This window comes from Trichechus manatus, unplaced genomic scaffold (assembly GCF_000243295.1).
Source record: "Trichechus manatus latirostris isolate Lorelei unplaced genomic scaffold, TriManLat1.0 scaffold00073, whole genome shotgun sequence".
In the NCBI taxonomy this organism is placed as follows: Eukaryota; Metazoa; Chordata; class Mammalia; order Sirenia; family Trichechidae; genus Trichechus; species Trichechus manatus.
Genome location: NW_004444009.1, coordinates 6,690,226 through 6,704,011, shown reverse-complemented (window position 1 = coordinate 6,704,011; position 13,786 = coordinate 6,690,226). Strand labels below are relative to the sequence as shown.

Below are 13,786 nucleotides of genomic sequence, written 5' to 3'. Positions count from 1 at the left end.
TATGAGTCGAAATAAGACTCATTACAAAAGGTTTGTTTTTTTTTTTTTCTTTTTGGTTAATCTTTATGGAAGCAGACTGCCACATTTTTCTTACATGGAGTGGCGGGTGGGTTCAAACCGCCGATCTTTCAGTTAGCAGCAGAGCTCTTAACCACGGAGCCATTATATTAAAGCATTCAGGATGGGAATGGGCATGCAGAAAGGGCTTAATAAATACAAATGGCTGTTGCTGTTACTACTACCACCACCAACAAGGTCAGACCGTGCTGAGAGTCCTCCACATCAGCCGTCTACAAAGAGAAACCTCTTCCATAAGTGAAGCCATGAACTGAATGCAGAAAGAATCATTTCTGATTATTACACGGCCTTAAAAAAGGCCAATATCTCCCTTTCGCTCACTCTAATTGCTTTTTAATAAGGCAGACTTGGTTCAAATCCCAACGTCCCCACTCAGTATTTGTTTGACTTCAGCTAGTCAGAACCTCTCTGAGCCTGTTACTCCGCTTATAAAATGGGAAGACAATATCTTCCTCACAGGGTTGCAGTGAAGAGTACATGAGACAACCTATACAGAGTGTCTAGTACAGCCTCTGGCATGTGGTCAGCCCTCAACAGATGTATTTTTCCACTTCTACTTCCCCCAAATAAAAGCACCAGTACCAACCAGAGTGTGTATGAAAAAGAGTAAAAACAAGCATCAAGCTCTTTGGAAAATATTAAGTGCTAAATGCATAAATATTTAATAAAGGAGAGACAGTAACACTTAAGGGGATGCACTCTCGGTGGTGCCTCTGCCACTCCCTGGGAGCCACGCGCGGCCTCAGGCACCTACTTCACCCCAGAGGACCATGGATATGCACTACTGTCATGTCTTAAGCAGAGGTCTCATAACAGCCTGCCTACAGTGTTTCTCATTACTCTCTCCTGTGCCAACAACTGGTAGTTCCCACTTTACAGTGAAAATACAAACAGAAACAGCTCATCTTAGGCCACATAAGACAGTCCTCACAACTACCACAGCCTCCACCAGACTGAGTTCAGCACAGCTAGATGGTGCTTGGCTACCACCACCGACTGCTCTGACAGGGATCACAACAGAGGGTCCCAGACAGAGCTGGAGAAAAATGCAGAACAAAATTCTAACTCACAAAAAAAAAAAGACCAGACTTACTGGTGTGACAGAGACCAGAGAAACCCTGAGTGTATGGCCCCCAGACACAGACACCCTTTTAACTCCATAGTGAAGTCACTCCTGAGGTTGACCCTTCAGCCAAAGATTAGACAGGCTGATAAAACAACATGAGACTAAATGGGCACACTAGCGCAGAGGCAAGGACGAGAAGGCAGGAGGGGACAGAAAAGCTGGTAATGGGGAACCCAAGGTCGAGGAGGGGAGTGTTGACGTGTCGTGGGGTTGGCAACCAATGTTACAAAACAATATGTGTATTAATTGTTTAATGAGAAACTAATTTACTCTGTGAACCTTCATCTAAAACACAATTAAAAAAAAAAAAAAAAGTCCTCAGAGGAGCAGATCCTCGGTCTCCCAACTCTCCAGTTACTTTTTCTATCCATGAGGCAACAATATGGTATAATGGAAAAAGTGGACGTATGGATGTCAGAGAGACGTGGGCTCCAATCTCAGCTCAAATCTCACTTTTTCCACTTAACTAGCTGGTTTGCCTCAGTCAAGGCTCCTAACCACTTTCAGCCTGGTTTCCTCATTAGCAAAAAAGGGATATGAACTCTACATTATTAGATTATTGCACGAATTCAAAAAGAAATCATAAGTAAACTACAAAGAACAAAGCCTGGCACCCAAGAGGTACTGAATACATTTTGTTCCTTTCCTCTTTAGTTAACACCATAAATTAACCAGAATCCAAATAACGAGAACCTTCAACGAACTAATTTGTTATTCATCCACTAGACTTTCTAGTCTTGGATTCTAAATAGTAACAGAAACAAAGATTAGGGATTTTCTAAAAAAAAGGCAATGTCAGGCAAGGTCTTGGGGTCAGTGTCAGCTCTGCCCTCTACAGCGGCAAGCCCATATGATGGGCACTGCAGTTCAGACAACTGACCTTGTGGGCCAGAGGAGGCAACAAAAAGGTGCAATTATGACCATTATGTTCCACTCAATGAGGCAGGCAAGTGAGTACCTTAGCATTTTTCACAACAAGGGTTCACACAAAATGGGGTCTCTGCTTAACCCTTAATTAACCTGAAAATCCACTTAAGCACAACAAATCTCTTTCCTGAGCATCCTGTCAATCTAGGTTTGGGCTCTAATTGGCCAAGGGAACAGACTCATCATTTATACTTGCAACTCGCCTTTTCCAAACTCTGGTCCAGAACAGGACTTCTGCTGTAGAGCTAGAAGAGGTGATAGATAAACTCACCAATTACCATTATTTAACCCCATATTGCTGAAAACAACATTGCAACCATGTGAGGTGGTCAAGGAGACAAGGCTGGGCACTAACCACGGCTGTTAGTGGGTAGTTAGTGGCAAGGCGGTCAAACCATCTTTGCAAAGTGGGTGGGTCATAGAGTCAGAAAAGAGTCTTTGCAAAGTCCCCTCCCGTCCAACCCTCACCATTCACTTTGTCGTGCCTCCTTTCTACTGTGTGTGGGCCAGGTGCCTGGAGGAAATCAGAAGCCTGCAGCCCAGGCTCTACCCTCTACCAGCTTCCAACCCAGCAGGAGACACAGAAGAAGGCTGTAACAGCAGCATGAACTTAACCGCTCACCTGCGTTAGGGGAAGAGCCTGATGAAGGTGAGTGTTCACAGAAAGCCCCAGTGACTTACGCTCACAAAATTAGTGCATCCTTATCTCCATTTTTGTATTGTATGCTAAATGCATTATCAACTGCTTTGAGAGGGACTTAGCCTCCATAGGAAAAGGAAACTCAAGCTCAGAACACCTGGGCAGGGCCTGGGTCAAGAAAATAGCATTGGAGAAAGCAGGCAAGAGTTATCCCCTTAACTAGCTATGTGACATTGGGCAAGTCACTTAATCTCTCCTAGGGCTATTGTGAAATTCCAATAAAGTAAGCACCTAGTGCAGAGCAGGTGTTTGGTAAGTGCTTATTATGCCTCTCCTCTCCCAGTTTCCCTGTCTGTAAATGAGGAAAAATTTCACAATTGTTCACATAATTGTTCTGAAGATTACAGGAGATGAGGTTAGTAAAGAAAAACCAGCCGGGACACTTTATCAATTCAGTATCTTAACATTAACACACATACATACGCATGCACACACACCATACACATATAGGCTGCCAGACTGCTCTGGACTGAAGAAGTCTCAACTAAATGCAATGTGTAATTCCTGATTAGATCCTAATTTGGAAGAAAAAAAAACCAAAACTATAAAGTACAGTATTTGGGACAATTGGGACAATATAGGTAATTGTACTATTGTGCTGTTGTTGTTAGTTGCCCGCCAGTCAATTCTCACTCATGGCGATCCCATGCGTGCAGAGTAGAACTGCACTCCACAGAGTTTTCAAGGTGGTGACCTTTTGGAAGCAAAACGCCAGGCCTGTCTTCCAAGGTGCCTCTGGGAAGGTTTGAACTGCCAACCTTTTGGCTAGTATCTGAGCACTTAATCATTTGCACCTCCCAGATGCCTCCAATGGTACTATAAAAAACTCATTAACGGTGAGTCAATTTTGACTCATAGCGACCCTACGGGACAGAGAACTGCCCCAAAGGGTTTCCAAGGGGCGGCTGGTGGAGTCAAACTGCAAACCTTTTGGTTAGCAGCCAAGCTCTTAACCACTGCGCTACCAGGGCTACAACAGTACTATAATGATGTTAAATTTCCAAAGCATGATAATAATATTGTGGTTAGATAAGACAACATCCTTGTTTTTAGGAGCTACAGGCTGAAGTGTTTAGGGGGAGGTGTCACTGATGTCAAGGAGCCCTGGTGGTGCACTGATTAAAACGCTTGACTGCTAACTGAGAGGCTGGTGGTGCTTGGCTGCTGAGAGGTTGGTGGTTTGAAACCACGAGTGGCTCCACAGGAGAAAGATGTGGCAGTCTGCTTCTGTAGAGATTTACAGTCTTGGCAACCCTATGGGGTCGCTATGAGCTGGAATTAACTCAATGGCAGTGGGTTTTCGTTTGGGTCATTGATGTCTGAACCTTATTCTCAAAAGGTTCGACAACAACAACAAAAATACACACCAAGGGAGAAAACAAATGTGGAAAGAGGTTAACAATTTGTCATCGAGGAAAGGGAATACAAGGATTCACTGTACAATTAATTCTTGCAATTTCCTATAGACTTGAGAATTCTCAAAATAAAAAGCTACTCCAGAAACTTAACACACGTGTCTTCTTCCCTCCTCATGTTTCATCACCTAGCATAAGCACATGGGCCCACGGATCCCACAGAGCGAGACCCTGAGCCTGCAGCACTCACCTGGCTGCAGCACCCTGATCTCCAGCAGGTTGGAGGTTCTTTCCGCCAGCCGTGTCCAGGTGTTGTCGTAGTTCTTCCGCCACAGTTCTGCCACACACTGGTACTTGCCCGCCTCCGTGTCACTGGCTCGGCTGATGCTCAGGCGCACATTGTTGCTGGATTCAGCTTTCTCGATGGCGGTTCGAGTTCGGAAGCTGGAGGACCTGTCCCCCCACTGGACCCCTCCATCCCGGGTGAAGGTCACCAGGTCATGGAACTCAATGGTGCCCACTGGCTGGAACCTCCACGTCACCGACACAGGGACCCGGGCCGGGTAATGAGGTTTGATGATGCACTGCAAGTCAAATGATTCACTGTAGGTCACCCCAGGCGTACGTGAGATGGCTGTGACCGCAAAGCCAGTTTCTGGAGGGAAAAGAGAGAGGTTCAAACCAGAGGAGACACTTGGCCTTCTCAGGGCAGTGTGACATCAGTGATGGGCTACTGACTAAAGAAGCTGAGCAAGACAAAGGCTGGCAGGTTTCTCTTTCTAGTTTTTATTTCGATACACGGAGTCCCCCACCCAGATGGTGCAAAAGGTTATGTGCTCGACAACTAACTAAAACATCGGCAGTTCAAAATTTGAGGACCATTATTCCTACTCTGACACACATGGGGTCTCCAAGAGTCAGAATCAACTCGACTGACAACTGGTTACCGCCCCCTCACCTGAGGGCACTACTTGCCAAGGATCAGCCCTTCCTGTCTGGGTCCCTCACTGCCTCTCTTCCTCTGCGTTTCCTGAGGAAAGTGGGAAAGGCAGGGTAGGATTGTTCAATAGGCAGGGTAAGCCCAGTGCTTGAACCTGGGAAATTGTTCACTACAGATTAGTAAGTAAGCACAAGTAAGCTCGTGTTTACCTTGCTTACTGAGTCATCTGTTCCTGTCAAAGACTGTAAATTTGAAAAGAGGCTTTGATTCCATAGAAAAGTGCTGTGGGGTTGGGAGAGAGACAGATGCCAGCTATACCTAGAAGCAGACTCTTCGATGTGGTGAAAAAATGTGAAATTGTTCACTACAGATGATCTGGTAAGCAAGGTAAGCACTGTGCTTACCTTGCCTATTGGATAATCCGCCCCTGCTCAAATCCAAGGTTCTGCAGTCTCAGTGGGCTGTGCGTCTCTCAATATTCCTTACTGAACTGGCAGCGTCACTAACCCCTAATACTGACTCCTCCATGTTAGTCTCTTGGAGTTCTTTCAGTATTGAAACACTATTTAAAAATATTAATGCATCGATTATGATCATAAAACAAATAGCAGCCAGTATTTATTGAGCACTATCTATGTGCCTGGCATGGTGCCAAGCGCTTGCTTTCACTACACTTCATTCAATCCTCAAAATGACCTTGTAGACAGGTATGTTTGGTATCTCCCCACCCCCTTTTACTTAACAGATGGAGAAACTGAAGCACAGAGAAGTTAAATAAATTGCCTGATATCAAACTGCTAGTAAATGGCAGAATCAGACTTCAAACCCACGTGTAACTGATTCCAAAGCACACCTTTAACCATGGGCTTTATCAGGTTGCTCTACCCATGAGGAGCATAACATAGTGGTTAAAAGCATAGACTCTGGAACCAGCTGCCTGACTTAAACACTTACTAGTTGTGTGACACTGAGTGAGCTACTTAACTTCTCTATGCCTCAGTTTTCCCATCTGTTCAATGGGTTCTAATGAAGATTAAATGAGTTAATTTGTAAAACAGAATAGTAGCAGGCACACAGTGTATGCTATATTTTGTTAAAGAAAATAGACATAAAAGAAAGTACTTAACTCTGTAGGTAAAAGACTAAGCTTTATATGGGGAGGTATACCAGGAAAGAGTAGGCATGATCTGCTGAAAACTCTGGATCGTCAACTTGGATTTCATAAGCTAACTTTATGTATCTAAAAATAATTTTTTTAAGACACAGAGGCCCATCCTTTACATTAAGTGGTTGTGATGGTCACTTGTGAGTCAAGATGGTTAAAATGGTGCCATGAGTGTGCATCTGGGCGTGGTACATGTTGTCATCAGGGTAGCGTAGCACAGGACCCTGGGGGACAGACCTGCACCTGGCGTTCCTGGTCTCCTCATTGAACAAGGGCCAGAGAACTTCTCAGAGCTCATGACCATGTCCAGGCCTGACACAGGCCCTCGCCAGGATGACAGACCACAGTGTACACAGCAATACAGCTGCCTAACTGAATAAGCACAATGGCCCTTGTATACTGGGAGCACTTTCTCACCTATTGTCTCACTTGTCTCTGCTACCTCCCTGCTAGGGGATCCATACCTAATTGGGCGTGTGGTTGTTTAGAAGGAAAATGCAACCTTCCTCTGGGTTGCCCTCACACTCTGTTCTCCCACCCCCACCAGGCCACCCTGATTTCAGCTTTAGCCAGAAGCATCCCAGGGGTGGAGAACAGGTGGGCAGAGCCAGGCCCCAGGGATCCAGGACAGAGCTCTTCAGGACCCCTAGCTGTGGGAACATCCAGACACATAAAACCAAAACCAAACCCAAACCCACTGCCATCAAGTCGATTCTGATTCATAACAGTCCTACAGGACACAGTAGAACTGCCCCATAGGGTTTCCAAGGAGTGGCTGGTGGATTTAAACTGTCAGCCTTTTGGTTAGCAGCCAAGCTCTTAACCACTGCGCCACCAGGGCTCCTCCAGACACATAGTGAGTATGAAAACAGTCGGGATAACCTGACCCAGGAAAATTCCTTCTCGAGAAATAATCCTGAGTCTAAGGGCTCCTGAGACATTCCTAACCTCACAGGATGGAAAAAAAACTACCACCACCAGACATCCAGAACATTCATCACAAGTTCCGTTTCCACAGGCCCACGCTAGTGGTGAGCATAGTCACAGGGATTGAGCTGATGAGGAAACTTAATTACCAGATGAAGTTTCTAGAGACAGAAACTGGAGTGTATGATTACTGCAGAAAGCAGGTCAATCTTTGAGATGAAGCCTTTAGAAAGTAAATGTAATTCTAATCTCAGAGGGGGAAGAAAACAGAGGACTCTGTCTAGGGCAAAACCACATCAGCCTACCCGTGGAGGAAGGAGGGTTACACAGGCCCAGGAAGCCACAGTTTCCTGATAAACACGAAGACCTAACATGACAAGTTATTTTCCCAGCAAAGTAGCAGACTGGTCTTTTAAAATTTAATATACTGATTATATTAGACAGATAGATGTTGATTGAAGCTTCTTTAACTACCCCTGAGAAGCAAATCTAATGTTCTTTGGTTTTAGCAAATCTCAAGCTATCTTCTAATTTCATACTAATGAGGAAATGACTTTCTCAGGTAGGGGCCCTCTAGAGGAGTAGACAAAAACAGAGGCTTTCACAAAAAAATTCAGACAGACTGCTGGTTTCGGTTGAGATTTTGGGTTTGTCATTTAAAAACTGTAGCCTCAAGCAAATTAGTTAACCTCTCTCAGTTCTAGTTTTATAGTAAAACAGGAGTATCTACCCCTTGGCTAGGTGAGGATTCAATGGGACAATTAAGTTTAAGAGCTTTGACTCAGCCAGAATAAGTGCTATCTGAATGGCATTTGGGATTTTCTGCCCTTCTCTGCCCTGTTCTGAACTGCTTCAGGTGGGCTGGGCTTCTGGGTAGCACTGGCAAAGACCTGGAGGGCAGAGAGAGAGAGAAACTTCAATACCACAGTTTTGGCGGTGACCATGTGCCTCTACCTGGGGCCACAGCTCCTGCTGGGTGGCTTCGCTCCCCTGGCTTCTTTTTTTCTTCCAGTTTCTGTCGAGTGGATCCTGACTCACAGTGGCCCCACATTTGGCAGAGCAGAACTGTGCTCCATAGAGTTTTCAGTGGCTGATTTTTTGGGAGGAGATCGCCAGGCCTTTCTTGTGAGGCACTTCTGGGTAAATGTGAACCTCTAACCTTTTGGTTAGCAGCCACGCATTAACTGTTTGTCCCACCCAGGGATTCCACTTCTCTGGCTACGATTTTTTTAACTCAACCTTCTACCCTGCCCAGGCCTAGGAGTAGTAACAGCTTCCAGTTCTTGCTAGTCCCTGGGGCCCCACCATCCATTGTTGGCTGCCTTAACTCTGCCCACACTTTCATAGAGTCCCTTCTATTAAACCCTTTTGAAGGTACCACCTGTTTCCTACCAGGACTCTGACTAATAGAAGACAGGGTGAAGTTCTTGACATGAAGCAGTCTCCATTATGGTCTCACCAACAGGCTGCCAGACACTTACCGAGAGCTGTGATAGAGACAGGCGTGCTGGCCCGGCGCTCCCCAATGATCTGCCACTCGCCGTCCACTGCCCGCACCCATTCGGTCACGTGACACTCATACTGGCCTTCATCCTCCTTCCTGCTGTTGAAGATACCCAGGTTGAATGAGTTGGGTTGCACCTGCTCCATCTGGATGCCCCCAAAGCTGCTGCGCTCCCAGTAGGACACGCCTGGCTGCACGGTGCCATCCCGGTCTAGCCACATGATATTGCTGCGGCGGTTCTGCCTGTCCACAAGTTGCCAGATGACCGAGAAACGGCCCTGCTGCCTGCCCACCGTGCGGATGCTGCAGGAGAAGTGCAGGTTCTCGCCCTCCAGGATGACGCTGGCATTGCTGGCCACCTCCACGGAGATGCTGCTCTCTGGGAAGAGGGAGAGAGTGACAAGGTGGGAGCTTTATGGTCTCCATGGCACCCTCCTCACAGACATAAAAGGAGGATGGGGCAAATTTAATCTCATTCAGGTACTATAAACCTCAGAGAGTAGAAAGCATTCTGATGCTTGATGTCACAAGCCCTGGTGGTTCTGGGCATCGTTCCTGGGATTTGGATCTGATAATCTAGGAAGCTCTTTGCTGAGTGCAGAGGATTGGGATATGACAAGATTCTAAGACTTGAGGCTGAATCAGAACCAAAGAAACACAATGACATTACATTTAGGATATAAAACAATCTATCAGCTAAACCTATCAGGCTGAAGTTCAGGACTTTTCAACTTCCATTTTTAGTAAGTTGAATAATACCAAAATTCTACTTCACCTGAATCTTCCCACCATTCAAAGCAACAGCAGTCAAATAAAAGCTGTATCCCTAACATGTCTCTTGATTCCTTCAGGGCAATATTAGGAAACAGAAATAAATGACGGGAAGTATTTAGAAGATAAAGTGTGCTTGAGTATGGATAATAATGGAGCCCAGATGGGCAAGCTGCACAGAGTGCACGGGGAGAAAGTTTTTGTACTTTCATTAACAGAGAGGAATAAACCAAGGCCAGTGCCTCGCCATCCCCCATTCGGCTGCCCGTCCACAGTCGGGCCTGGGGCTGGCTCCCTTGTTTTCTACCGGAGATATTCTGCCAATGGAAGGCAGAATAAGATAAGGACTCCATCCACTAACTTTACTGTCTCCATCTAGTCTTTGCCACTCATTAGCTATATGAACTCACTCAATCAAATTATTTAACTCTACATGCCCCATCTTCTTCTTCTATAAGGTGGAGAGAGTGCTGCTTATATTGTGAAGTTTTTAAAAGATTAAAATGTAAGCGACACAATGTACATAGATCACCTAACACATAAATTTTCAAAAACTGGTCACCATTATCTTTAATTAATTTTACTATTCCCAGTAACTCCTTATTTTTATAAAATAGATACTCTGATCTATTTTAATTATGCACATATTACTTTGTACAGTTACCTATATTACGTTCAAAAAGCCCCTAAGTCTTAAAGAACACAAAGAACCGTGACTAATTTGGCTCCAATCTTTAGGGTACTACCCACATGAAACACGTATGATAATTTTAAACCAATCAATTAAATCAAATCACACATGAAGAGGCATACCCAGTTACTGCGGGGAAACACACACATACACATACTGATGCATCTGAATCAATCTTCTCTCCCCTGGATTTCCCCCACAAGCAGAAACAGACAAAGATGGGCACTCAGCCTCAGCATTTAGCTCTTTTTAGAGTGAGTATGCCTGCTACCTGTTCTGGATTTGCTTGTTTCAAGTGAAGAAAAAGTCTGGACAAGGTGGGGAATAGCAATTTGCCCAGGAGGGCAACTTCACCAGGAGTCATACCAAGATGATTTGAAGATGCTGAGGCTCCTGATTAGTCACATGTACAGCAGTAGTTGTTAAATGCAGGGATTTGGAGACAGGCAGACCTGGGTTCTAGGCCTAGGTCTACTACTTTGTAACTCTATAATCTTGAGAGTCTTACATACCCTACCTCTTGGGCAAAATGGAGACAGAAATAACTCCTACGTTGAGAGAACTAGATGAGGTAATTATTTTTCATCATCATCATTAATAATATTCCTCTTTCAGTTACAGACTCATCCCCACTGTTATCAATTCAGAGGATGGGATTAAATGTGGCAGCTTCAGCATCAAGGGAGAAAATCCCTTTGCTTGCCTTAAGCAGAGAATGACTTGTAGGACATCACTCCCACTCCATCTTGTCACCCCCAATGACTCTTACGTAAGCCCTGACTTGTTTATTATAAGGGCTGCTCTTTGGGGCTCTGTTGCTCAAGCAAGCCTGTGAAAACTGGGCAGTTAGAGTACGGACCTCTGAGAAGAAAAGCCATTCTGGCAGTCCAGGCAAAGGCAAACACAGACCTGCTACAGTCTTGCCCATTGAAACTATTTGTAAGGGCTCCCACACCTAAGAAAAGGCAGCTGACAATTTAAAACTGTCTAGATTAAGTGAAAACTAGGACAGAACTAATGAGAATCTGAGTGCACGCTCACAAACGAAATTTCAAATCAGGAGGCTGACGGCGTAGCATAGGCTAAGCGCAGAGCAGTGGGTTTGTAGTTAGAAGCAAACGTTGCTAATGCAATGCAACCTCAACCACTAACTCGACAACTGGCTCAGTCACTTCCCTGTACAGTGCTCTGGCTTCGTCATTCATAGAATGGATATAACATTGGCTTTACGGGAATATGAGGGGTGAGAGAGGAGAAGGAGAAGATGTACGCAAAAGCACTTTGGGCTCTTTGGAGGAAAAGCACCATTAAAATTCAAGGTATAATCACCATTACCGATGTGATCATTGTTGTTCTTTGGTAGACTTACCCAAGTGGCCTTGGGGCAGGATCTGGTGGTGCTGGGGGACTTTAACTACCCAGTTATCTGCTGGAAAAGCAATATAGCAGGCCACAGATCATCAAACAAGTTCTTGGAAGGGGTTGGGGGAAATCTCTTAATACAAAAGGTATAAGAAGTAAATAGAGTGGCTGCCCTTCACTGTTCCTTACAAAACAATGAGGAATTAGTTGCAGATTTAAAAGTAGAGAGGTCGTGGTTAAGGCAAGCAGGGATTGACAGGAAAGTAGTCAGGAGAGTGGGCATTCAACTCAACAATTTCAATTCTACAAATATTCAGCAAGCACCTACTTTATGCAAAGCACCATGCTAGGCAATGCAGGGAAAGAGTCTAAGAAACAAAAAGATTACAAGATAATTAGGGGTCTTTTTTTTTTTTAACCATGAAAGAAAATAATCTTGTTCATGAGAAAAGAAGAAAGAGTGGCAAGGCCCCTATGTCTATTTTTTTCTTCACGCTTGAGAAATATTTTTTAAATGTAAAAGTGTAAATAAAAATGTAAAGGAAATCATTACAAGGCTTAGAGAAAGAGCAGTTCGAGTCGAGAAAAAGTTAAAGGTTAGTTAGTTCATCATCTTGTTTAAAGTAAGGGCAATGTAAATTTTTTTTTCCCTCTACTAAAAACAGAACTATGAGGTAAATGAGATATTACAAGAACATCCTGATATTAGGGATGATTAAACACAACATGAGCAAACACAGGTACTCTCTGGAGTCCCTGGCAATGGCAGTTACCCACCCAGACAGGCCAGCTTACATGGAGGCAGGGGGCCCCCTACGCAGCTCTGGAAATCAGCTAAGCTTCAAGTCTATGCTCCAAGAAGACTTGCAAGATCCTATTCACTGATGTTTAAAAACATATTTCAACAGGGAAGAGACAATTAGGGAAATGTCAACCTTTACACTCCAAAACACCAGACAGCAAATCCTTCTGAATAATGCACTTTATGATTTAAAATCCTCCCATAAAAGGCCAACTCTCCTTAAGTGAGATGTCTAGATAGGTATCTACCCACTTCTTCTGGGACTGAATTCCCACCCAGGAGCAAACAGCTTTCCTGGATTCCTGGTTTTCCTCCAAGCTGAGCTAGAGCAGGGAATTGCTGAGGCCCAACTCCAGCCTGCAAACATACCCCTGAAGCTCTGCTTAATTGGGGGATGGGGATAGTTGCTAAGTTGATTTAACCTTTGAGTTCCACCTGCACCCGACCCTCAACACCAGAGTTACTCTTCTCTATCCCCTACTGCCCTCATATGAAGCTAGCTGTTGAACCAGGAAGCAGTAAGAGGAGCAGAAGAAAGCAGCTCATCTCTCTACTTACTGAGAGGGAGGACTATGATAGGGGTGTTCTTAGGACGCTTGCTCTCCTTGTCAATGAACTCCCCAGTGACCGTTTTCTCCCGCTCTGTCACGCGGCAGTTGTATTTCCCACTATCTTCCTGGCGGAGGTGGTAGATCTTCAGCACAAAGACACTGTCGCTCTCTTTGGCCACTTTAAGCTGTCCCCTGGCTTCCCGGTGGGCAAATTCACTGTTGAGGACCGGCACAGCGTTGGGCCCCATATTGGCAATGAGCGAGCTGTTGAAGGCCCAGGAAACGGCAAAGTAACGGTCAGGAATGCTCTGAGCCTCCAGGATGCACCTGAACTCCACTGTCTCCCCCACCGTGTACAGGCGCTTCTCCGTTTCCAGCCTCACGGCAAACTCTTTGTCTGAGAACACATGTAACAAAACAGATGCATTCTGGGTGAATCATACTGTATCAGTAAATCCCCACAACCCATACCCTTCTTCACAAAGCTACCTACAGGCATCACAGCACTTGTCTCAGATGGAAAAATCCAACTCAGACCCAGTTATCTGAGGTCCAGAGAAACCCGTGAATATCTCAGAGAGAATTCAAGGGTTTACTCAGGTAGCTAGATCCAGACAGTCTAGGGAGTTTGTTACCCCTACCACAGCCAATAGGGCTCTGTTTTAAACTTTTAAGGCCCTAGACAGTTCTACTCTCACACACATGGGTTGCCATGAGTCAGAATCGACTTGATGACAACTAGTTTGAACTGGATGAACAAACCCACCTGGGACTGTGCATATTACCTGGTGGATATTGGCTCTCTGGTCAACCAAATTACAGTAATTTATAATCTAACATCAGTAATGGAAAAGTACCTCTTCCATGTAAATTTTTGCTGAAGACAT

General features: G+C 44.9%; 1 protein-coding gene across 2 annotated transcripts in view; it reads right to left on the bottom strand.

Annotated features, from left to right (window-relative positions):
• Positions 1 to 13,786, bottom strand: part of IGSF3 (immunoglobulin superfamily member 3) — a 123,519-nt gene that overhangs the window by 27,168 nt on the left and 82,565 nt on the right. The window contains exons 4-7 of one of the 2 annotated variants that reach the window (XM_023734883.1): positions 12,907 to 13,296; positions 11,554 to 11,613; positions 8,700 to 9,101; positions 4,437 to 4,841 (exon numbers count right to left, since the gene is read on the bottom strand). In XM_023734883.1, coding sequence (XP_023590651.1) covers positions 4,437 to 4,841; positions 8,700 to 9,101; positions 11,554 to 11,613; positions 12,907 to 13,296 — 1,257 coding nt within the window. The remainder of the gene's footprint in view (positions 1 to 4,436; positions 4,842 to 8,699; positions 9,102 to 11,553; positions 11,614 to 12,906; positions 13,297 to 13,786) is intronic. The other variant, XM_004380352.2, reaches the window with a different exon arrangement.